At 40.5% G+C, this 24,888-nt stretch overlaps 1 protein-coding gene across 1 annotated transcript in view; it reads left to right on the top strand.

Annotated features, from left to right (window-relative positions):
- pde9al (phosphodiesterase 9A like) overlaps nucleotides 1-24,888 on the top strand; it is a 75,613-nt gene that overhangs the window by 8,431 nt on the left and 42,294 nt on the right. The window contains exons 3-11 of the mRNA XM_034169304.1: nucleotides 3,119-3,189; nucleotides 6,517-6,594; nucleotides 8,065-8,108; nucleotides 15,243-15,297; nucleotides 17,310-17,380; nucleotides 19,481-19,568; nucleotides 19,979-20,060; nucleotides 20,174-20,248; nucleotides 20,406-20,492. Coding sequence (XP_034025195.1) covers nucleotides 3,119-3,189; nucleotides 6,517-6,594; nucleotides 8,065-8,108; nucleotides 15,243-15,297; nucleotides 17,310-17,380; nucleotides 19,481-19,568; nucleotides 19,979-20,060; nucleotides 20,174-20,248; nucleotides 20,406-20,492 — 651 coding nt within the window. The remainder of the gene's footprint in view (nucleotides 1-3,118; nucleotides 3,190-6,516; nucleotides 6,595-8,064; nucleotides 8,109-15,242; nucleotides 15,298-17,309; nucleotides 17,381-19,480; nucleotides 19,569-19,978; nucleotides 20,061-20,173; nucleotides 20,249-20,405; nucleotides 20,493-24,888) is intronic.

The raw sequence follows: 24,888 nt of genomic DNA, 5'->3' as shown, positions 1-24,888 counted from the left end.
CCGACCTCGGCCTCTTTTCTGTGACTTCAGGTTTCCATCAGATGAATAAGCACCTGAATCCTCCTCACTGCTCATTGATCTCTGCAGCATCGGTTTCTTATTGGGACAGCCCTTTGGTCTTCCCCTTTTCTGAGGTATTGCAGAGCCGCTGTCATTTTCAACACTTTCTGCCTTGTGTTTCATGGAGGATCCTTTCGGACAGCCCCTTGGGTTTTTGGGCAAACTGGAATCATTTAGTACATTTTCTCCCAAATCATCTTGACTGGCAGCAGCCTTCTCAAGTGTACTTTTTTCAAGGAACCCTTGGGTCTCCCGCTTTTCTTAGGAGAATGGTCTTCATTACTAGAATCTTTCTTGGATCCCAACCCTTTCGGCCTCCCTTGGACTATGTGTTGCTGTGCAGTTTGCTGAGACGCATGGTTTTTTGGGCGTCCTTTCAACGTTGAAGATGTTACGTCCAGTTAATCCACAGTTACTGAGGAAATAAGCAGGTCATAAATTTTAATGCCCACACCAAAGACACCTATGATGAAACCACTGCCCAATCCACAAAAATATGATTTAATAAGTGCACAAACCAAGGTTAGCCTGTTAGCTTAGCTTGTTCAGTTTGTGAGATGGGGGGGGGGGGGGGGGGGAGTTGTGTGTTGGGCTTCATTCGCCCTGCCCAGGGTACTCAAGGTGTCACCCACTCTCCACGTCTTTACCCATAGTGCAGCAGATAACTGAAACAATCATGCAAATGGTGATACAAGCACCAAAGATGGCACAAATACTCATGAAAAATACATGAGACATTACTCATTACCAACTGGCCACTTGAATTTTCAATAGGCGGCCAGGTAGGGGGTCAATTGAAGAATTACACAGGGGTCAAAATTAAAAATGCTCAAATCATTTTTGAAAGCTACACCACATTATTTGTCTGATTGTAAAGATTCCAAAAAGGTATAGTTTGGACCATCTATGACTGAATGATCAGGAGTTATGAGCTAAAAACAGCAAAAATGGTGACAAAGGTCAGTTTCAGTTTGTACAGGGGTCAAAAGTTAAAGTTGCTCCAATTTTGGTAAAAAGTGATGCAAATTATTGGTTGAGCTGATAGGATTAATAAATGGAATAGTTTTGATTGTGTTGAATGTTTGGTCTCCAAAGTAAAGGTCAAACAGGGTCAACGTCCATTGGATTCTATGACGTGACATATGTTACCCCGTAACATGATAACTAAGCATGATACATGGTCCAAACTATTCCTTTTTAAACCCTGTTAACTCAATTAATAATTTTCATCATGTTTTACCAAAATTGGAGCAACTTTAACTTTTGACCCCTGTATAAACTGACACTGACCTTTGTCACCATTTTTGATGTTTTTACCCCATAACTCCTGATCATTCAGTCATAGATAGTCCAAACTATACCTTTTTGGAATCTTTATGATCAGACAAATAATGTGGTGTAGATTTCAATATGATTTGATCATTTTTAATTTTGACCCCTGTGTAATTCTTCAATTGACCCCTACATGGACGCCTATTGAAAATTCAAGTGGCCAATCGGTTTGTTCAAAAGAGTAATGTCTAAGGAGTATTTGTGCCAACTTTGGTGCTTGTATCATTATTTGCACGATTTTGCTCTAAATATGCTCTTAGCTGCTGCACTACCATTTCAAGGCTGGCCATGGGGTTGTCTCTGTGTAACCTGCATTGTGTCTGTCCTGCTACATGCAAAAACACAGAATCTCTAGTATCTCTCGCCAGAACAGTTTTAGGACTGCAAAGTGTCTGCTGGCCACCATTCAATGTGAATGAGCTTCATTCCAACTTTATGTTATGTTGGCCAACATAAATCACAACTAGCTAGCAGTTAGCAGCCCAACTGAGCAACATAGCTGCATGCTAAGGATAGCTTAATGAATGACTACTTACTAGCCATCTCCATCTTCACATGTGAAAACTAGATCACAGCACTCTGAGAGCACAAGCGTCCACCAACACTAGTTTCTAATTCCCCAAACTTTTTACCTTGGAAAAAAATTTCAAGGTCAAAGTCCTGTTAGAAGTGGCTTTTCATAAGCTAAATTAGATGTTATCAAATATCAGAAGTCTGTATTTAGTTCATGCACTTGAATCAAAGTTTTTTGTGGTGTTCTCAGGTTTGTTTGTTTGTTTGTTTTTTTCAACTTTTTTCAGTTTGTGAATTCTTTGTCAGATAATTTTCACAGAACATTGGTTATCTTTGCTATGCACAATTTGTCATTGCTTTTTGGCACTTGGTTTCTGACTGATTACTTGCGGACAGACAAACAGGCATAACCTCCATTCGCATTTGGTGGTGAAGATAAATCCATAACAGAAAAAAAGGACAGTGACTGAGGCACTTTTGATTGAGATATAACACAAAATGTACACCAAATGGGCTTTTCAATATTAAATTCAAATGTCCACAAAATACACAATCTGGATCACATCCAGATCAAACTTTGTCAGGTGATAGTGAGTGGCAGTCTGCACCTCACTTTCAAGTATGAGAGCGATTGAGGCACATTTGATTAAAATATAATGGAAAAATATACATTAAATAGGGTTTCAATGTTACATTTCAGTGGCTACAAAATTTGTAATCCAGATGAGAGCCAGATCAAACTTTGTCAATTGATCAAGCATACCATCCTACATAATAAAATGGAATCAGTTCTTGTGTATTAGGATATGAATCGTAAGTAAAAATCTCATGACGATATATGAAAAATTATGGGCTCCAGACTGTTCACAAACAGGTGAAAAAAAATAACCTCCTCCAACTTCGGTGGCAGAGGTAATAATGAATGGGTGGAAGAAGATGAACAGTCCACTTCATTCAGTGATGGAAAGCTGAATACTAACCCTGTTATTTTTTTTACAGTATTCCATGTTTGATTACATGGCTCACTGTCCTGCTGGAGCTTTTTAATGACAGCTAGGCAACTGCTACAAACTATAATCTGGCATCTCAGCTGACTCTGTTCTCAACAAAAAAAGCCGCAACATTTCACTATATTTTTGTCATTATTAAATAAAAAAACAAAAACACAAAAATGTATCAGAATTGATGAACTAATGAGCTGTGGCGCCCGCAGGTGGTGTTTAGCCGGCACTGCAGTCCCTCTGACATCAAGGAGCTGCTTTATTCCTCCACCAACATTCCCAGGTTTGTCACCCACCTTCTAGATCATAGTCTAATCAGTCTTATTGTTTTTTGTCCTCTTAGTCAATGAAAACTGACATTTAAACAAACCACTGTTTTATAAAAATGATTTAAAAAAAAAAAACAACAAAACTTAAAAACCAGTAAGTCACTGCACATCGAAATTCTATGGCCCAGTAATGAGTGAACCATGTTTTCCACATCAAAGCAGATCCAGTAATGACATTATCTCCATTTATTCCTCTCACTTATGCATGAAAACATCATTAGCCACCGTGTGTGTTTCTGCCATGCTTTGGTCTGCACACCAAACATGAGATGATCTCAAATTCTTTCTTAAAATTATGTTAAAAATGTTTATAATTCTGTATTGTGGAAGTTATTGTCCATTGCTGTCCATGATACAAGAAGTTATTAAGTCACAGAGGTGGGAGTAAGTCACTGACATTGAGGTGAATGTGAGGCATTATTGTAAAGTGCTTTGAGCATCTGATGCAGATGGAAAAGCACTACAACCCCTTGCAAAAATTATGGAATCACCGGCCTCGGAGGATGTTCATTCAGTTGTTTAATTTTGTAGAAAAAAAGCAGATCACAGACATGACACAAAACTAAAGTCATTTCAAATGGCAACTTTCTGGCTTTAAGAAACACTATAAGAAATCAGGAAAAGAAATTGTGGCAGGTCAGTAACGGTTACTTTTTTAGACCAAGCAGAGGGAAAAAATATGGACTCACTCAATTCTGAGGAATAAATTATGGAATCACCCTGTACATTTTCATCCCCAAAACTAACACCTGCATCAAATCAGATCTGCTCGTTAGTCTGCATCTAAAAAGGAGTGATCACACCTTGGAGAGCTGTTGCACCAAGTGGACTGACATGAATCATGGCTCCAACACGAGAGATGTCAATTGAAACAAAGGAGAGGATTATCAAACTCTTAAAAGAGGGTAAATCATCACGCAATGTTGCAAAAGATGTTGGTTGTTCACAGTCAGCTGTGTCTAAACTCTGGACCAAATACAAACAACATGGGAAGGTTGTTAAAGGCAAACATACTGGTAGACCAAGGAAGACATCAAAGCGTCAAGACAGGAAACTTAAAGCAATATGTCTCAAAAATCGAAAATGTACAACAAAACAAATGAGGAACGAATGGGAGGAAACTGGAGTCAACGTCTGTGACCGAACTGTAAGAAACCGCCTAAAGGAAATGGGACTTACATACAGAAAAGCTAAACGAAAGGCATCATTAACACCTAAACAGAAAAAAACAAGGTTACAATGGGCTAAGGAAAAGCAATCGTGGACTGTGGATGACTGGATGAAAGTCATATTCAATGATGAATCTCGAATCTGCATTGGGCAAGGTGATGATGCTGGAACTTTTGTTTGGTGCCATTCCAATGAGATTTATAAAGATGACTGCCTGAAGAGAACATGTAAATTTCCACAGTCATTGATGATATGGGGCTGCATGTCATGTAAAGGCAATGGGGAGATGGCTGTCATTACATCATCAATAAATGCACAAGTTTATGTTGATATTTTGGACGCTTTTCTTATCCCATCAATTGTAAGGCTGTTTGGGGATGATGAAATCATTTTTCAAGATGATAATGCATCTTGCCATAAAGCAAAAACTGTGAAAACATTCCTTGCAAAAAGACACATAGGGTCAATGTCATGGCCTGCAAATAGTCCGGATCTTAATCCAATTGAAAATCTTTGGTGGAAGTTGAAGAAAATGGTCCATGACAAGGCTCCAACCTGCAAAGCTGATCTGGCAACAGCAATCAGAGAAAGTTGGAGCCAGATTGATGAAGAGTACTGTTTGTCACTCATTAAGTCCATGCCTCAGAGACTGCAAGCTGTTATAAAAGCCAGAGGTGATGCAACAAAATACTAGTGATGTGTTGGAGCGTTCTTTTGTTTTTCATGATTCCATAATTTTTTCCTCAGAATTGAATGATTCCATATTTTTTTTCCTTCTGCTTGGTCTAAAAAAGTAACCGTTACTGACTGCCACAATTTTTTTTTTCCTGATTTCTTATAGTGTTTCTTAAAGCCAGAAAGTTGCCATTTGAAATGACTTTAGTTTTGTGTCATGTCTGTGATCTGCTTTTTTTCTACAAAATTAAACAACTGAATGAACATCCTCCGAGGCCGGTGATTCCATAATTTTTGCCAGGGGTTGTATATTAAATGCAGTCCTGTCAAGTCACTCTCAAGTCATGAATCTGCAAGTCCCAAGTCAAGTCGCAAGTCAGCTTGCAAACAATTGATGGTCATTATGACTTGAGATTTGACTTGGGACTTGCTGATTCATGACTTGAGAGTGACTTAATGGTGACTTACTCCCACCTCTGTTAAGTCATGAGAGGAAAAAGCCTTCAACACTGGCAACGGGAGCAAATTTGGCCAAGTGAGTGAAGTGGTCTGGTGTCGCCGAAGTTACGATGCAATCAAAGAGGGGAGTCTGGAAGGGAAACCTTAAAATTCTGTGTTAAATGGTGCATTCTAAAGTGTTTTTACATTCAGTGTAATCTTTGGTTAAAGTAAATATTATCAAATGCATCAGATGACATGATAATATTCTACTAACAGTAACACTGCAAAAACTTAAAATGTTGCCAGGTTTGTCTAATTTCTCATTAATATGTAATTATGCTTAATATAAAGCACAATCACTTAAACAAAAATTCAGCAAGACTTGTTCATAGATAATACATCTTACATATCTTAGGGTGAAATAATCTTGAAAAATATCTGAGATGAAACAAGCTTTTTGACTCACTATTAGATTTTTAAGATGCTATTTGTAAGATGCAGCACTTACAGTGTTTGTAAAATTAAGATGAAAATTAATTTTGTTCAAAGACATTTTCAGCAAGTTTTCACTTGTTCCACTGGCAGATTTTTTTTTAATTATTGCTTTTTATGTTTTTGTTGTTGTTGTTGTTGTTGTTTGTTTTAGTGAAATTACTTGTTCAGATTTCTTGAACTAAGAGTACGAGATTATCTGAAAAAAAAAAAGTATTTTTTTCTGGGATTAGGATGTTACATTTTTTACAAAAACAGCAGATTAAAAATTTCACGTCATATTTATCTTTTAAGCAGCTTTGCCATCTTTTTTGTGAGCAAAGAGACTGAAGAGGTTTTTTAGAATTACAAGCAGGTGTGCACAACGGAAAATGATCATTTCTTAAATTCAACACAAAATCTAGTTTGAAGCTATCTTAAATTAATACTGACACAAATCTAAGTAGAAATGTGAGAGTGTCTCCTTAACAATTTACATTTTTCCTCTCCTCCACCTGATACAGGAACACTGCCATTATGATGGTGGACCCAGAAGGAGCCTTAGTCTCCATCGATCCCACCATGCCCACAAACTCTCCAAAGTAACATCACCACGCTGCATTTATACATTATCACAATACATTCAGATATTTTTTTGTTGTTGTTGTTATCAACATCTGCACTGGCACATTTTGTCTCATTTAAACATCATTATTTTGAAATTGGTGCTTTTTCAAAGAAGAGCCTGTGTTTTTAAATCTGGAAGGACAAAGTAGTTTCATCATTCAGAGGACTGAGCTGACCCCAGTGTAGAGAACAGACAAGCTGGAGAATTCTAAGTTGTATTATCAAATAAAAGGGACGGTCTGGGGTCATGCACAGAAGATCAAACAGAAGAGCTGAGGTATACGTGAGGGCATTCACAAGGGAATTCCAGGAGACAACAGAGATCAGAGATAGTATATCAAATACAGTCAAACGCTAGGAAAAATGGCAAGCTCAAGGGAGAAGCTAAACACCGGAAATACAAAGGCAGTAACAATGAAACACGAGCAGATAATAAAAATGGACACAGTTTAAATGGACATATGGTAGTAACCCTGACAGATAGAGAAGAGGGTTGAAAACAGAAGGGTGAATTTGGTGGGATTAAAAACAGGTGTGCAAGAACTGGATGTAAAGCACACAAAAACAGACAAGGGAAGGTGATGTCAACATAAGGCAAGTGTTAATACTGAGGGGGGAAAAAATCAAAGAAGAACAAAACACTAAGAAATTATATACATTGTAGTACTGTAACCACCCATAAACATGGAGGAATAATAAACCCAAGAGAAACTATAAATGCAGAGGAATAATGAACACAAAGAAAACTGACGACAACAAACCAGAAAGGCAAACAACAAAAAGAGAAACAAAGTTGTTTTTTAAACCTGACATGAAGAAATTGTCAAACCAAAAATATGATGTGAAAATGGAATAAATATACCAAAAAACCCAGATGCAAATATATGCCCAGAGTTGTTAAAAAATACAAGAAAAAAAAAAACATAATTACCAAAGTGTACACACACACCAGCAATAACAGAATAAACAAACCAACAAAAAAGACAACATGAGGAAGAACAGAATTATTAAACAAAACAGAGGCATGGGAAATGAACAAAATTATTAGTAATGCTAAGCGTCAATGGGATTATTCAACCAAAATGTGTAGCAGAAAGACCAGAACAATGTAACCTAGAAAGTAACATGAAGGAATAAAAACTATGTTAGATCAAGAGGACACCAAAAAAACAAAAAAAAAAAACAGATAAATATTAAAAATTGGAGACAAAGGAAATAATCAGAAACAACATATTAACAAACCCCCAGGGGCAATATAAAAACAAAACTAAATGTATGCAATAATAATAATAATAATAATAACTACAAAAATGACAAAACCCTACATAGGAACAAAACACAAGGAACATAAGTTGCGGCTACGATGACGGGTCCGTCACTGTGGCCTCAGTGTTCAAGCAAAGTTTGGAATCAGGAATAATGTTTGTCTCGCTGTCTTCTTACAGCTTCTTGTATAAAGTCGTCCCTTTGTCCAGCAACCAGCTTGGAGGTAAAGTTGAATTACTTCCTTGAATTGTTTAACTGTCTAGTACATGGTCCACTGATATGAACCAACATCAATAATAATACTGTAAAAATGTTAGTTATATATTATTATTTTTTTGCTAATGGGAGAAAAATGTTAAAAGCTGAAAACTGCTCGCTGCAATTCTTTTTTGTGATTTTACCTCTGAACACCATCAGAATGAAGATGTGTTCATGGGTAGAATTTCAGCTTTAATTCAAGGGGTGCAACAAAAATATTACAAACTATTTCAGAATTAGAGACAGTCTCTCCATAAGGGCCAGTTCACACAGAACACGAAAGACGCAGAAACCAGAAGAAAATCCGCGAACCAAAAATTAAATGGGGAACTGTGAAGCATTCCACCTGCTGTCGGAAGGGACACACTGTCAATTTAATTCAGTTTAATTTCAATTTATTAATTTATATAGTGCCAACTCATGACAAAGTCGCCCCAAGACTCTTCACACAATTCATAACAACACAAAGTAATTTAAAATCAAAATTAAAATCAAGAAAAGCACAATAAAAAGATAAAGCACAGTAGAATTAAAAAGAAATTACAAAGTAAACATAAAAACAAATTAGATTAATGATAAGACAGTCTAAAAAAGTGGGTCTTCAGTCTTGATTTAAAAGTCTCCACCGTGTCAGACTGCTTAATAACTGCAGGTAGATCATTCCAAAGAGTCGGACCACGGTAGGAGAAGGCTCTATACCCCACAGACTTCTTGTTCACCCTCGGAACACACAGAAGCCCTGCACCTTGCGAACGCAAGGACCGCACAGGTACGTAGGGCTTAACCAAGACCACCAGGTAGGAAGGTGCCAGTCTGTGAACAATTTTATAAACTAACAATAAGACTTTAAAATCCGATCTGGCAGAAACTGGTAGCCAATGAAGGGATGCTAGAATGGGTGTAATGTGGTCAAACCTTCTACTTTGTGACAAAAGTCTGGCAGCAGCATTCTGTACCAATTGAAGTCCCTGAATGCTAGACTGTGGCAGGCCAGAAAATAAAGCATTACAATAATCTAGTCTGGAAGAAATAAACGCATGTATCAAGGTCTCAGCATCAGTCATAGACAGGCATGCACAATACCGTCACTGAGGTATCATGCACGCCTGTCTGTAGTTTTATTTAATCTCCTGCTGGCCGGTCCTCATGCAATCGTATCGGTACCTAATTATCAACATGTGCTGAGGGCGTGAGCGCCCGTCCACACATGCATTGCATGTTCACCAGCTGAGCTGTAGTATACAGCGGTCAGCTGTTTCAGCAGTGCACTGCACTGGACAGCGATTGGACTCTGGGACCCTCAGCCACAGCTGACAATGTTGGATTCATGGTGTGTATGGGGGGGGCCTTCGGCACAGTCGTGCCCATGTGTGTTTCTAGGTGACGCCACACTCGTGTTGCACTTAGACAAATTTGACACACAGCTCGAATGTGGTCGCCTGCTGTCTACTATCATACCAGGAGCGTGAATAGCCCCGCCTTTTCTAAGTGTCCAGCGAGAAGTGTTGGATGTTCGTGTGCGACACTTGGAATTTGGCTGAGACCTGCTGAGAGGGGGATTGAATGAGCATGCGCAGAGCACTTGGTGTCTTCTGGCCGCTGGTGTGTGCAAATGGTTGTAGTGACAGCTGTACGAGGCATTTGAGGGGGCGTCGATTTTTCAGGAGTGGCATTTGATTCCTCCTTCGTGTGCCATTCTGCCTCAATCGTGTTATGTGTGAAGGAGCCCTAAGTAATTGGATGAAGTAAATAAGGATTATTTTTGAATACAAATCATCATTTCTACGGCCAGCCTTCTTTCACCAAGTCAAGTGATTGATACACAAACATTTCAAAATCGGTGAGTATGTCTTAGACTTGATTTCGTATCAGTGGTAATACTCTGGATTTGGTTTTTGCACGTGGCCTTGCTGTCACAAATATCGACATCCTGCCTCTTGCATCAGCGGTCTCTGACCACTCGCTTATTAGGTTTACAATTACGCTGCCGCGTTTAGTGGAGCAACAACCTTGCCTATCATTGCGGTGACAAATTAAACCTTCAACTTTGACTGAACTCGAAGCAAGACTACCTGAAATCCTAACTTCAAGCTTGATGAAATTTCAGTCAGTAGACAGTCTTGCAGATAGCCTGAATTTAGTGCTAAAAACCACATTTGATAAGATTGCGCCTCCTCTATTAAAACCACGCCTTCCCAAAGCACAGACACCCTGGTTCAATAGTTATTTGCGTGACCTTAGGAAGAAGGCTAGAGGGTTGGAACGGAAATGGCGTAGTTCCAAACTAGAGGTGTTTCACCTTGCGTGGCGTGAAGCTATTTTAGATTATAAGCATGCTTTATTGGCTACGAAGCAGGCATATTATTCTGAATTGATCAACAAAAACAAGCATAACTCAAAGTTCTTGTTTGATACGGTGGCATTTCTTATTCATGGACAGCCACCTGTTGGTCGTTCTCCTTTTTCAGCGCAGGACTTTCTGGACTATTTCGAAAAGAAAATAGAAGATATTAGGTTGAGCACATCTCAGCATACTTTGGTTGAATCATTGTATCTAGCTACTGAGCTGGGGACTACTACTGAGGTGCTACCTATATTCACGGAATTTAACAGTATCTCACAAGGTGTGCTGACGAAACTCGTGATGTCTACTGGAAGCACAACTTGTTTATTTGATCCTATACCAACAAAATTGTTTAAGGATCTTTGGCCCATTCTTGGGCCGACTGTGCTGGAAATTGTTAACCTTTCTTTAAACTCTGGATCTGTTCCAAATTGTTTTAAATCTGCAGTGGTTAAACCACTACTCAAGAAATCTAATCTTGATCCTGGTGAATTGAAAAATTATAGGCCGATATCAAATCTATCAGTCTGCTCTAAAATTCTGGAAAAGGTGGTTTCACGGCAGCTTGTGGACTATCTTACTGAGAATGACCTTTTTGAGCCACTGCAGTCTGCTCTTAGAAGACATCACTCCACAGAAACAGCACTTATTAAAGTAGTTAATGATCTTCTGTGAGCAATGGACTCGGATACTACTACAGCATTGGTGTTGTTGGATCTCAGTGCTGCGTTTGACACAGTTGATCATCATATTCTACTTGATAGGCTAGAAAACTGTTTCGGGATTACTGGAACTGCTCTTGTGTGGCTGACGTCTTATCTGTCTGGTCGTTCCCATTGTGTTTTGTGCAATGACACTACCTCTGACTTTAAGGGCATGAAGTTTGGAGTTCTGCAGGGATCCGTTCTGGGTCCCTTGCTTTTTTCCCTGTATATGGCACCCCTTGGGAACATTCTGCGGCGTTTCTGGGTTGCTTTTCATTGTTATGCTGATGATACTCAGTTGTATATGCCGATAGCTGCTGGAAATCCTGTCCACATAAAATCTTTACAGGACTGTCTTGCAGCAGTGAGAAGTTGGATGTCTAGCAACTTTCTACTTTTGAACTCTGATAAGACTGAAATGATGGTTCTTGGCCCAGCAAGACATCGGCACCAATTTGATCAGCTGGCGCTTAGTCTAGGTTCATGTGTTATACATCATACTGACAAAGTGAGGAACCTTGGGGTAATCTTTGATCCTACGTTGTCCTTTGACCTCCACATTAGGGATATTACGAGGACTGCTTTCTTTCATCTGAGAAATATAGCAAAGATTCACCCCATCCTGTCTATGGCTGATGCTGAGACTCTGATTCATGCATTTGTCTCTTCTAGATTGGATTATTGTAATGCTTTATTTTCTGGTCTGCCGCAGTCTAGCATTCAAGGACTTCAGTTGGTGCAGAATGCTGCTGCCAGAATTTTGACACAAAGTAGAAGGTTTGACCACATTACTGTTGTGTGGGCTGCCAGAAGAGGAGGTACTGGTGGCCCACCACCAGAGGGCGCCCTGCCTGAAGTGCGGGCTTCAGGCACAAGGGGGCGCTGCCGCCTTACAGGAACAGCCGAGGTGACAGCTGTCACTCATCAACTATGACATCTGCACTTCTCCCCGGATAAAAGCAGGATAACACCTCCACCACGTTGCCGAGATATCGTACTTCTTTGAGAGGTAACTTTCTCTGCCTGCGTACTATATTGATTGATTCCAAGAGCTATTGTGTTGCAGCTGTCTACCCAGAGGACCGGCGTGGGTTGCGACTGTTTCGTCCTACTTCCCACCAGATAAGTGGTACTCAGACGCTGCACGAGTGTGTGTTAGAGGTGGAGGTGGAATTCCCACCGTTATTGTTACGGGGTGTATACACACCCACACTTGACTGTCTTTGTTCTCCGCCAGCAGTACCAGATCCGACACGTTGAGACGGTGGCCACCTGGGGACTTCGGGACTTGGCGGCTCCCGTATCCTTCGGGTTCGGTGGCGGTGGAAATCGTGTGGTTCCGGTTCATCTCCAGATGGACGTCTCCTATCGTCGAGCCTGCCCACACGACACCTTCATTCATTGACTTGTATTTATTCTATAATCTGCTGTGTGTGGTTGTGACATTCACAACAGTAAAGTGTTCACATTTAACTTCCTCTATTGTCCGTTCATTTACGCCCCCTGTTGTGGGTCCGTGTCACTACACTTTCCCAACAATTACTCCCATTCTGGCATCCCTTCATTGGCTACCGGTTTCTGCCAGATTGGATTTTAAAGTTTTATTGTTGGTTTATAAAATTGTTCATGGACTGGCGCCTTCCTACTTGGCGGACTTGGTTAAGCCCTACGTACCTGCGAGGCCTTTGCGTTTGCAGGGCGCAGGGCTTCTGTGTGTTCCGAGGATGAACAAAACGTCTGTGGGGTATAGAGCCTTCTCCTACCGTGGTCCGGCTCTTTGGAATGATCTACCTGCTGTTATTCGGCAGTCTGACACGGTGGAGATTTTTAAATCAAGACTGAAGACCCACTTTTTTAGACTGTCTTATCATTAATTTTTTAATCTGTTTGTGTTTGCTTTGTAATTTCTTTTTATTCTACTGTGTTTTATCTTTTAACTGTGCTTTTCTTGCTTTTAATTTTGAATTTAGATTAATTTGTGTTGTGAATTATGTGAAGCGCCTTGGTGCGACTTTGTCGTGATTTGGCGCTATATAAATTAATAAATTAAATTAAATTTCCAACAATCATTAAGAAAAATACAAACAGTATGGTGCTGTGTGGAAAATCTGTCTGGATTAGGAAGTTCTCAGAAAATTGAGTGACAGTGGAAAAACAAGACAGATGAGGGAAACCACCAAGACACTCACGACAATGCAGAAGGAGTCATAGGCTTCTGTGGCTGTGACTGTAAAAACCTTGCACAGTGCAACTTTTATTGAGGGAGAACAGTCAAGTGGAACAGAGAAGGATCAAATCTTGGTTTGAGTTTCCCTTGTGCCTTCTGACAAATTGTTGCACTCCAAGCTCGTGTTGGTTGTTTAATTTCAGCTTCATTGTGGTGGTGTACAGAGAAAAAATTACAAAAACTGTGTTGCTGTCCAGATACATCTGGACCTGACTGGACACTCCTTGAACTTTTGCTGTTGTGACATCATGATGTAAAGAGTGCAACTTTAAATAAAGAACGCCTCATCTGATTGACACCATTTCTTGGTGATGTATGGGATACGTCTAGAGGAAGTATCCTTTTGAAAATTTGGGCCAATACACCTCATACCAAAAGAATTCAATTCAATTTATTATATTTGTATAGCACCAAATCACAACAGTGCTGCCTCAAGGCGCTATACACGAGTAAGGTCTACCCTTACCGACCCCCCAAGCAAGCACACAGGCGACAGTGACAAGGAAAAACTCCCTCTGATGATAATGAAGAAGAAACCTCAAGCAGACCAGACACAGAGGGGTGACCCACTGCTTAGGCCATTCTAACAGTTATGAGGTTTTTACAAATTGAACAAGCATTTCTTTAGAAACAGAAAAAATAGAGCAACAAAAACTGCGTCCTTATTGAAACTAAAGCAGAGATTGTCTTGGGTCTCTAATACGTAGGTGTCCATTTCCAGCACTTGTTGACTATAGAGCATGACCTCCGGTCAGTGGTGCAACAAGCGTGTCATCCAATCAGTCCAACGCCCTGAGGTGTAGGTCCAGGAGCCATCATTGGTGTTGTCAGTGCCTCGGACAAAGAGAAAAAGAGCAGAATCAGTCAACAAAGGACGACAAGAAGGGAGGGAGAAGCCAAGAAGGGAGGCCAAAATCATTGTAATGTGGTTACATTTTTTGCTTGCTTCTTGTCAAAATTCTGGCAGGAGCATTTTAAACCAATTGGCAACCCCTAATGATCCACTGCAGTAGACCAGAGAGCAAACATCCAACCCCTTATCTGCATTGTGACATCTGGGTAATGGATCAAGTCAGGGTTGCCTGTTGGGGTGAAATATACTGGGGACCTTGTGTGCCCTGTGGCTACTACGGTAACCGTTAAGGCCCAGTAGGAACCCTGAACAAGAGATGGCTAGTGGAGCTCTGGTAAAACAAGATGTCCTCAACGGTGGATTGGACAGAGGAGGCGATGGCTTGTAACCCTCCAGCTGCGAAGGTGGAGAAGGCTGCAGCAGGCCCTCAGACCTCGATCATTTGGAATTTCCCAGCCATCAGACCAGGCTAAGAATCTGTTGATGGCTGTGTGTTTGTCAGCGTGCAACGACAGTCCCACGTTAAACAAACCCACGCACAGGCATCTCTGGATCAACTCTGTATGTAGAATTCCATCATCCCACCTAGACATTGACCAAGAAACAATGTTCCTCACCACTGAGGCATTGCCACGACGAGTATAAAACCATACACCAACTTAAACACCAGTGGGGGCACATGACATTTTTTTAGTGGATGTCAGGATTCAGACATGTAGAGTCAGGATGCTGTTGTTTTAAATTGACTTTCTAGGCAATGTTTGAAAACACTGTATGGCTGTTTCTTCACAAATAATCAAATCACATATATATATAAGGCAATTTCATGATGTCATGAAGGCAAAACCTTCAAAGAGGACTGCACACACCAATTTTCAGCTTTTTAATTGTTTTTCATAACCTGTTGCCCATTTTGTCTCGTTCTAAACTTCACTGTGTGATTGATGAATCTGATGGCTTTATGCCTGCAGAGAAGGAGGACGTGTTTCAGAATGTGTTATCGCAGGTGGCTGATCAGTTCACCAGGTAATCATATCTTATATGTTTGCGCTGTTTGGTGGTTGTTAACCTTCACCTTTCAGAGCGATACATGTTTCATCTAAAAAGCTTCCATGTTTATACTCCAGCACGTAGAAGTGGGAACAAACAGCCAGAAAGTGATGTGTTGTTTGTGTAACTGATGTGTTGTTTGTGTAACTAGTTCCCAAGTTCAGCATTTTTCTTATTCTTGTAATTTATTTGTCATGTCATTTGTCTTACATTAATCCAGGAATGAAATAAGGAAGCCCTTACAGCTTGTCCCTTTGCTATTGAAATAACACACTAACCGAGGTGTATTTCTTAGTTAAAGAGTGCAACACTCAGACATGCCATGACCCTGATCAGAAGTTTACATACCCCTGTTCTTAATACTGTGTGTTGCCCTCTTTAACATCAATGACAGCTTGGAGTCTTTTGTGGTTGTTGTGGATGAGGCTCTCTGGTGGTAAAGCTGCCACTGAATATGTCTTGGACTTTATTTACATCAATTACAAGAAATACAACAGTGTGGCACTCTAAATAAAAAATAAAAAATTGTATTATCATGCATATTCTCTGAAAAATGACCAAAAAAACAAACTTTTTGCCAGGGTATGTAAACTTTAGAGCATAACTGTATATAGCCGTGTTTAAAGCTGTTACATCTAACATGCAGCATTTATGGTGTGAGGTTGCAAATTGAAGTGATATTGCTCCATAATGGAACACCCCTTATGGAAAATGGAAAAACACGTCTTTATTTTGCTGCTGCATTGCTTCACCTCAGGGAGCTTTGGTAGCCACTGTCTGGTGCTGTGCTGTGACATGTTGGCGCTAATCTGATAATTTTATCCATTGATAAACCACAGGGCTGGGAACCTGGAATACTTTAGTTTAAAGGGAATTATTCTGATTGAGTGAATTATTTGTGGTAGGCACACAGCACAGCTTTGCAAATAGAGCTTGGACAGTACCCAAAAGCATTTGCGTCGCTTTGCACCATTTGTTCTGCACCTACTGCATATCTCACCCATATTGGCCTCTCTTCATTGGCTTCCTGTTAATTCTAGAATAGAATTTAAAATTCTTCTTCTTACTTATAAGGTTTTGAATAATCAGGTCCCATCTTATCTTAGGGACCTCATAGTACCATATCACCCCAATAGAGCGCTTCGCTCTCAGACTGCAGGCTTACTTGTAGTTCCTAGGGTTTGTAGAGTAGAATGGGAGGCAGAGCCTTCAGCTTTCAGACTCCTCTCCTGTGGAACCAGCTCCCAATTCGGATCAGGGAGACAGACACCCCTCTCTACTTTTAAGGTTAGGCTTAAAACTTTCCTTTTTGCTAAAGCTTATAGTTAGGGCTGGATCAGGTGACCCTGAACCATCCCTTAGTTATGCTGCTATAGACTTAGACTGCTGGGGGGTTCCCATGATGCACTGAGTGTTTCTTTCTCTTTTTGCTCTGTATGCACCACTCTGCATTTAATCATTAGTGATTGATCTCTGCTCCCCTCCACAGCATGTCTTTTCCTGGTTCTCCTCCCTCAGCCCAACCAGTCCCAGCAGAAGACTGCCCCTCCCTGAGCCTGGTTCTGCTGGAGGATTCTTCCTGTTAAAAGGGAGTTTTTTCCTTCCCACTGTCGCCAAGTGCTTGCTCACGGGGGTCATTTTGACTGTTGGGGTTTTTACGTAATTATTGTAATGGCCTTGCCTTACAAGATAAAGCGCCTTGGGCAACTGTTTGTTGTGATTTGGCGCTATATAAATAAAATTGATTGAATTGATTGATTGATACTGTCAAGATGGGCCATCAGTGTCTCACTCCATCCTGTACTGGTCGCCACTGCTCACTGATGCATGCGTTTGGCTTTGTGCCATGTTGGATGTCTTCTTGTTTACATCTGGGAACCTCGAAAGTAGGTCCAGCAGCCTTCCCACAAGCCCATATTGCAGCAATGACCTGCCACAGACAGTCGAGCTGAACACGTGTGTCTCACTCATCTGTTTTCCTCTCACAGAGCCTTTCGGATTCATGAGCTAAAGACTGAGGTCACCAACAGACTGGCCATGCTGGAGAAGAGAGTGGAGCGTAAGTGGACACATAAAAAACCATGCAACCTTGCTTTTTCTGTGCTACAGACCCAAACTCACATGATCTTCATTCCAATTTTGTTATAAAAAAATAGAGAAAGAAAAAAATTTAAATATGGTATTTTTCTAAATTTTAAAATGTATTATCTTGGGGGACAGAAAACAAAAAAGATGCTTATAATAGTCTTTATACACCTTTTAGCTATATTCAAAACATATTTTGTTTTAAATTAAAAAAATACATTATAGACACTGAAGTACTACATTCAAAAAAAAATAATTATATTTATTCAATACAGATAATTTGTTCAGCATCAAATTAATGTATAAATTGCCCCAAGGCACTTCACAAGCATAAAGCCTTGGTCAGACTGAATAATAATGAATAATGAGCCACATATGGATTTGTCAGAAATTTCAGTGATTATTTGAATAATGAGCCACATATATGATGTTCTTCTGAAGGAATTGCAAGAAACTGCCTAGCTGACCTAATTAAACCTTACGTACCGGCCCGGGCTTTACGTTCTCAGGTGCAGGACTACTTTGTGTCCCTAGGGTGAATAGACGTCTGTGTTCACAGAGCTTTCTCTTATCGTGCCCCTGTTCTGTGGAATGATCTCCCTACATAAATAAAACAGATTCTGCAGAGACTTTCAAGTCCAGACTTAAGAACGCATTTATTTGCCCTTTCGTATGGCTAGCATACTGGCATAGTATAGTTCTACACTTTTTCCTCTTTATTTCATTTTTATTAGTAAATATAGAGGGCTGGGGCCTCAACTTTATCTAATGTCGGGTATTTTAGTGAAGCTTAGGGCTCGTGTTTTTTCTTGTTGCTTAATGCTGACAAATTATACTGTATTTGTCTTTCTGATGCCTGATTCTGTTTTTCTCTCTGTTTGAGGTGCAGCTGCATCCAGAGATGGGTGTGGTGTCTGTTTCTAAACCCCTCTTGTCCTGTATATTCATTTTGTAAATTATTTGTAATTTGTGTCAGTAGCATGGCTCAGCAGAGGGTCACCTCTTTGAGTCTGGTCTGCTTGAGGTTTCTTCCTCAGAGGGAATTTTTCCTTACCACTGTGGCCTGTGTGCTTGCTCTGGGGGTTGGTAAGGTTAGACCTTAATTGTGTGAAGTGCACTGAGGCAACTTTGTTGTGATTTGTCGGTACATAAATGAAAATAAGTTGAAATTGAAAAAAATTGAAACAGATGTTAAAAAAAGGCTACAAGGGGCTTTCTCAGAGTGGAACCGTCTCTGTTGCAGGTAACCTGTCCTGTCCTCGTAGCCACCACATACTCGGATAATGGGTCTCTAACAGCCTCGTCCTCACTACTAACATCCTACATGTTAGTGGTGACATGTAACAATGTCTCTAACATCCTCATTTGTCCTCATAGTAACAAATCACTCCGCTTTGTTTGTGCTCAATTTGAACTTCACAAAATTAGTGCCACACTCAGAGATAAGCCTCATTAGCTGAATAATCTGCCTCTAAGAGCCACTATTCTCCCATATTTCTTGAATAACTCCATTCGTACCAAAAACGACACGCTACGTGGCTCATTATTCAGTGTGACCAAGGCTTTAGGTCTACCTTATCCACCCTCTGTGCAAGCACATTGGCAAATTCGGGAAAGGAAAACTTCTTCAGGCATTTTCTGATGACAGGTAGAACCTGAAGCTTCTCAGACTCAGTGGTGTGACCATCTGCTTTGGCTGTACTCCCAATAACAAAATAAATAAGTATAACAAGGAAATGTCAAACATGCAAATATATATTCAGTTCTCTTAAAAAAAAATTAAAAATGATTGTGTTTGTTGTTTTAAATGTTAAGGAGCTGCTCCTGTCCACTCCCACACTACTTTTAGAGGGGGGGGGGGGTATAGCTCACTGAAGTCTAAAACAAGCCGTCTTAGTCTTGAGGTTTACTTATAGGAGGAAAGATTCTAGATGCACAAATAGGATGCATGAAACTTCAACCATAAAATGCAGATGAATGATTTTTCATGTTGCTAAAGTGAAGCCAAACTGTGACATTTGATACGTAGCTGTGTGTCTGCACTCCACTGGAGGCTTTTGTTGTATTGTTTCAGTGGAAGGCTTGAAGGTGGTGGAGATTGAGAAGTGTAAAAATGACCTGAAGAAACTCAGAGATGAGATGACGTCAAGAGCTGGTGGGAGGTAAACGAAGATCAAATCAAGCACCACTTCAACACACCACAAGGAAACCAAAAACGCATTCATTCACTTCCTATACCCACTTACTCCAGTCAAGAGGGACGGGGTGGGGGGTGGGGTGGCTGGAGCCTATCCCAGCAGTCATAGGGCGTGACCTGGGGTACACCCTAAACAGACAAACTCACACCAACCTTCAATTTAGAGTGACCAGTTCACCGTACCTGCATGTCTTTGGAAGTGGGAAGAAGCCGGAGCACCCAGAGGGAACCCACGCAGACACAGGAAGAACATGCAAATTCCTCACAGCAGGTGGGAAGCGATCCCATGACCTTCTTGTTGTGAACCCCACCGTGCCACCCAAAACCAAATTCAAGTGTCAAAATTCATTCTGCCTTTGTCTTATCTGACATCAGAGTAAGCTGCCAGTGCAAATACAGCTTCTCAGATGATGGATGGATGGTCACACCAAGACGAGACGTCCCCAATTACCCAAAGGTACATCTGCTGGGATTCATGCTTTCATCGATGTTAGAAAAGTATCAATTCTGCAGTCTGACTGGTTTTAAAGTTCTCATGGTTTTGTTTGTTTGTTTTTTATGTGTGTACAGTACACACTCTCTCAGGAGACGGTGGATGCACTGAAAAAGCCAACATTCGATGTCTGGCACTGGGAACACAATGAGGTTTGTCGACATCATTGTTTTCACTCCAGATTATTTTCTGACATATAACTGCTGTTCGCTCGCTCCATGTCCAAGAAATTCCACTTTGAACATTTAATAATTCTAATTAATGTATTTTTGAATCTTCAATTTATTTTCTCATTCTCTGTGGCTGTAGATGTTGAGCTGTCTGGAGTATATGTACCATGACTTGGGACTGGTGAAGGAATTCAATATGAATCCAATCACCCTCAAACGTTGGCTGGTAAAACGATGAATGATCACATTGATTAGTTATAAACATTTGAACATTAATTAGTTATTAATGCAGAGTACTTGAACTAGATTTACAGGACAGAGGTGTCTTTTGGAGCATATAGTTCAAGCCCAAATGAAGAAATAATCACAAGATTCACCCTACGGTCAGATTAGCTACAAATGAAGGCACCAAGTATTTGCCGTTTGTCGCTTGATGGCGTTTCCAGGTGTGCCAAACACATGGTGACGTCACGTGATTACAGGAATATGATCAATTATATAGGGCAGGGCAACACAGCACAGTCACAGTGAGCTTTTCTTCCGTCAAAGTTAGATTGATTTGCTTCAGTAAAACGTATCAAGGTGACACTACTGTATCGCCAGTTAGCTTGCTAATGTCTGCTTAGTAGTATGATGTCTTGTAAATAACATCAGAGGTACTATCTGCTTTTAAAAACAGGGCTTTTAAATTTAAAAGTGTTTATTTCTCACTAACCTTTACAAAATGTAAGAGAAAAAAAAAGCCAAACGTATTAGATTTATACAGAAAAACCTCTATTTTTTGAGCAACCAACCAACTTGCATCATGCTGCCATTATGCTGCCTTCACTCAAATTTGCAGTCGCCGTGTCACACTGCTGAGAATTTGCATGAAACATTTTACCTAGCTGGTAAAATTCTCACTCTTATGTCCCGTTTACACATAGATGGTAAACTCTCCCGGAAGCGTCCCGGCAGAGATTTTGCCCCCTCCGGGCCGTTTTAGGGATCAAACGCCGTAGTTAATGCCGGCGCACGGGGGCGTGGTTTGGTTCCGGCTTCACTGGGAATCGTCGAAAAAATTATTCAACATGTCAAATAATTCCGGGAGCGCTCCCGGAGAAGTAGCCTGACGATGGAGACAACGCGAACAACTGCGTTTGATACTTTTTAATCGCCGTGTCATCCCGCCCCTTTCTGTAGTGCCGCAGTTTACACCGCCGTAATTGGCGGCCGGCGTTGTACCCCTAACCAACGGCGTGTAAAACGGCGATAGAGCCCACATCGGCGTCCTCAAAGGCGTTTTAACTGGCGACAGAGGCAGACAAAACGGCGGCACTAGCGGACAGTAAACTGTTCTAAATGCCACCTCCCAGTTGACGGTGTTCCAAACGGCTGATAGGCGGCGGTCAGTATAAAAACGCTAGCGCGCTGCATGCAGGTCTCTCACTCGCGGCCAGCTCCAGATATTTTTGCAGAAAAGCTCCAGTATGCCTCCTAAAATAAAATTGGTAGCAGCAAGGACTTACCAAGAGGTCTGGTTCAGAAGCAGAGGGTAGCCCTGTGGTGGAAACGAGCAACATGTTGAGGAGGGGAAAAGGAGAGAAAAGAAAAGGCTGAGAGATGAGCTCCCTGTCACTCCCTCCCCCTGCACTGACAGCTGCTTCAGCCTATTATACTCTGGGGGCTGCCTATATCAAAAGTTCCTGGAGTAACGCAGGATTTGCCTGGATAAATCCAGCGGTACACAGGGCATTATCGGCGGCAGCAGAACACCGCCGTTCTCACGCGCGTCTTAACCTGTGATTGTAAAGGATAGAACTGAGTATTAACCCCCATTGCCTGACGTGTGCCGGATGCTACGGCGTCAAACTCTGTTTTTATTTACATTTTACACAATGTCCCAACTTCATTGGAATTGGAGTTGTACATTTAGGGTTCAGTGAAGCAGATAAATGAAACACTTGCTGAACTGGTGAGTGCTTCAAGTAGCGAGCTGGCAGTGACACATGTCTGCTGAAGAGTGCCTAGCCCTTGGCCTCAGGATGAATATTTGTCTGATGCACCTGCTGACTTCAAGACGGAGCACCATAAATGTGGGTACACTACTATTAATAATAATAACCCAGCATAAATGACATATATAAGCATGTGTGTGTATCTATCTATCTGTATTATATATATATATATATATATATATATATATATATATATATATATGTCCGTATGTATGTATGTATAAAGCCATAGATCAACTTTATTCATCCCAAAAGAAAATATTTTGCCAGAGTACACAAACAGTGGGGGGTTTACAATAATTTTTTTTGTTTTGTTTTGCTAGATTGGAGTCATTGATTTGTTACAGGAAACATAATATACAATTAATTGGAGCAATTTTTTAATTATTTGTTTTTCCCATTTAAACAGCCACATTTTGTCAGTCAGATTGACTTAACTAGATTAAGTTAATATCACATTTTGTTTCGTACAGTACACGTAGGAAGTACCAGGAAATATTTTTCCCACATTTTCAAATAAGAGTAAAATTGTCAACATTTCTAAAACTAGTGGAGTTTTGTATGAACAAAAAGTTCTCAAAGAAATCTTATCATTCAAGTTACCTTTCTTTATTGAATGCCAGTAAATACATACACATATACTGTAAATAATCTGTATGATGAATTAGATTTAATAAGAGTCTCACTTCCTTACATGCATTTATTAAGTCACTTTTAGTTTTTTAATTCTGCATCATTTTTATTTAGTTGTAAATGTAGACAATGGTTCAAAATTGGGTTCTTGAACCAGAATGGATGTGGTTCTGCCTTGACAAAATGGTGTGGCGCATTGTGTTTGTGTGTGTGTCTGCACAGTTCACGAGCTGATCCATAGCAGAAGGGCACTGTGTGTTTCCATTGTCAGAATGAGGGTCTAGACAAAGCAACCTTATGATTACAACAAGAGTTAGGATTAGGGTTAAAAAAATTTTTAATTCATCAAACCTTTGGAAATTTGTAGAGTACTTCCATTTCTGGACCACACAGCCTTCCCAGAGTCTTCTGCAGTAGCAGAATTCCAATATGGTCCAGGTCCAATATTTCAGATTTGCAAACTGCGTGGAATGTGTATTTGTTGATTGACCCCGTTTGAGTTGATATTTTGTCAGAAATGGTCATATTTATGAATCTATTTACTTACTTTGAAGAATCACGCTCACAATCAGTCAAGACTTGCAAAGGGTCTGTGGCCCTGTAGCACCGCCCCCTAGCGCCACCCGCACAGAACTGGATAACGTTCTGAATTCAACTACTCTTTGAATCCCACGCTCCAGCTGTCATTTAGTTCCTCATTATCCTCTCAATGCTCTCTGTGGACCTGAGTCTTTTCAGACATGAACCAAACCCTTACATTACAGTACGTTCCCCGGTGACTCCGTAAAGCTCAAATGCATGAAATCCGATAACCTTCCTGCTGCCCTTTTCAAACACTGAGGCCTTATATCAAGGCCAGCTGTTTGTGTGCAGGTGGACGTTTGACAGTCACAGGCTGTGCTGTACGAGGAACACAAAAGCTTCACCAAGCCAAGCAGGAAAAAAGCAGACTGAAAACTGTGCAGTTTGTCATTGAAATCAGTTGACAGACGGAGAAAGCGAAAGTCTACATTTGAAAACAAAGAATGGAGTCATCTGTTGTTAACTGTAAGGAGGCGAGGCAAACAATTAAACATTCAAAATCAGTCATTTTTCAAGCATAAACACGGCTTACGAAGAGCTTGCTAACACTAGCTTAAAGAAACGCTACTTAGACGTGACTGCCCTCATTTTCATATGTAAAACCAAGTCCAACCTCCAGCTGTCAAACATAACACACATCTGGAAGAAGAAAAAATTGCAGTTCCTTGACTAGCCACTTGAGGCTGGCTCCAAAAGCTAACAGATTACCATAGACACCTATGTTAAAATGTCCTCTGTCGAGCAAAAAACATCTTTACAGCCTGGTACAAAAAAAAAACACTTTTGGTCTCCGTGACAATTGTACGTTGATGAGGGGAGGGGGGGTGTCTTTATGATTCATTAGTTTATGACATTTTAAGCCACAAAGTTGTGCATAATTCAGGGTGTCGTCACTTTGAGTGACAGCTTGTGTGAGTCAAGCTCAAAGCTCTGATGGCACAGAGGCTGCTGTCCTGTCTGTCCTGACTGTGCATAAATGTCTATGCTTTAGTATTTCCGTTGACTGAATTTTTTATGTTAAGTTTGTATGCCAATGGCGTTAGCATTGTAGCAGCTATTGGTATGTTAAATGGTAAATGGCCTGCATTTCCATCTGCATCAGACGCTCAAAGCGCTTTACAATAATGCCTCACATTCACCCCGATGCCAGGGGTGTTTATTATATTATTTCCTCAGAGTCATTCCCTGAAAATTTAGGGACCCACTTTGTGTTACACTAAAATGGACAAAAACTACAACTGAAAACTAAATTACAACTACAGAAAAATTCTGCAATAAATTCTACATACCAGTTTAGTATAATATGTAAAATGTCTTGTGCCATTTACTCAATAAGAGACTGAACAAACTTTTAAAAGTTTATCTACTTAATAACTTGTGAACCATCTGTCACCATTTGTTGATCTCTGC

The sequence above is a fragment of the Thalassophryne amazonica genome, chromosome 4 (genome assembly GCF_902500255.1).
Source record: "Thalassophryne amazonica chromosome 4, fThaAma1.1, whole genome shotgun sequence".
NCBI classification, from domain to species: Eukaryota; Metazoa; Chordata; class Actinopteri; order Batrachoidiformes; family Batrachoididae; genus Thalassophryne; species Thalassophryne amazonica.
This window is presented reverse-complemented; position numbering and strand designations above follow the sequence as displayed.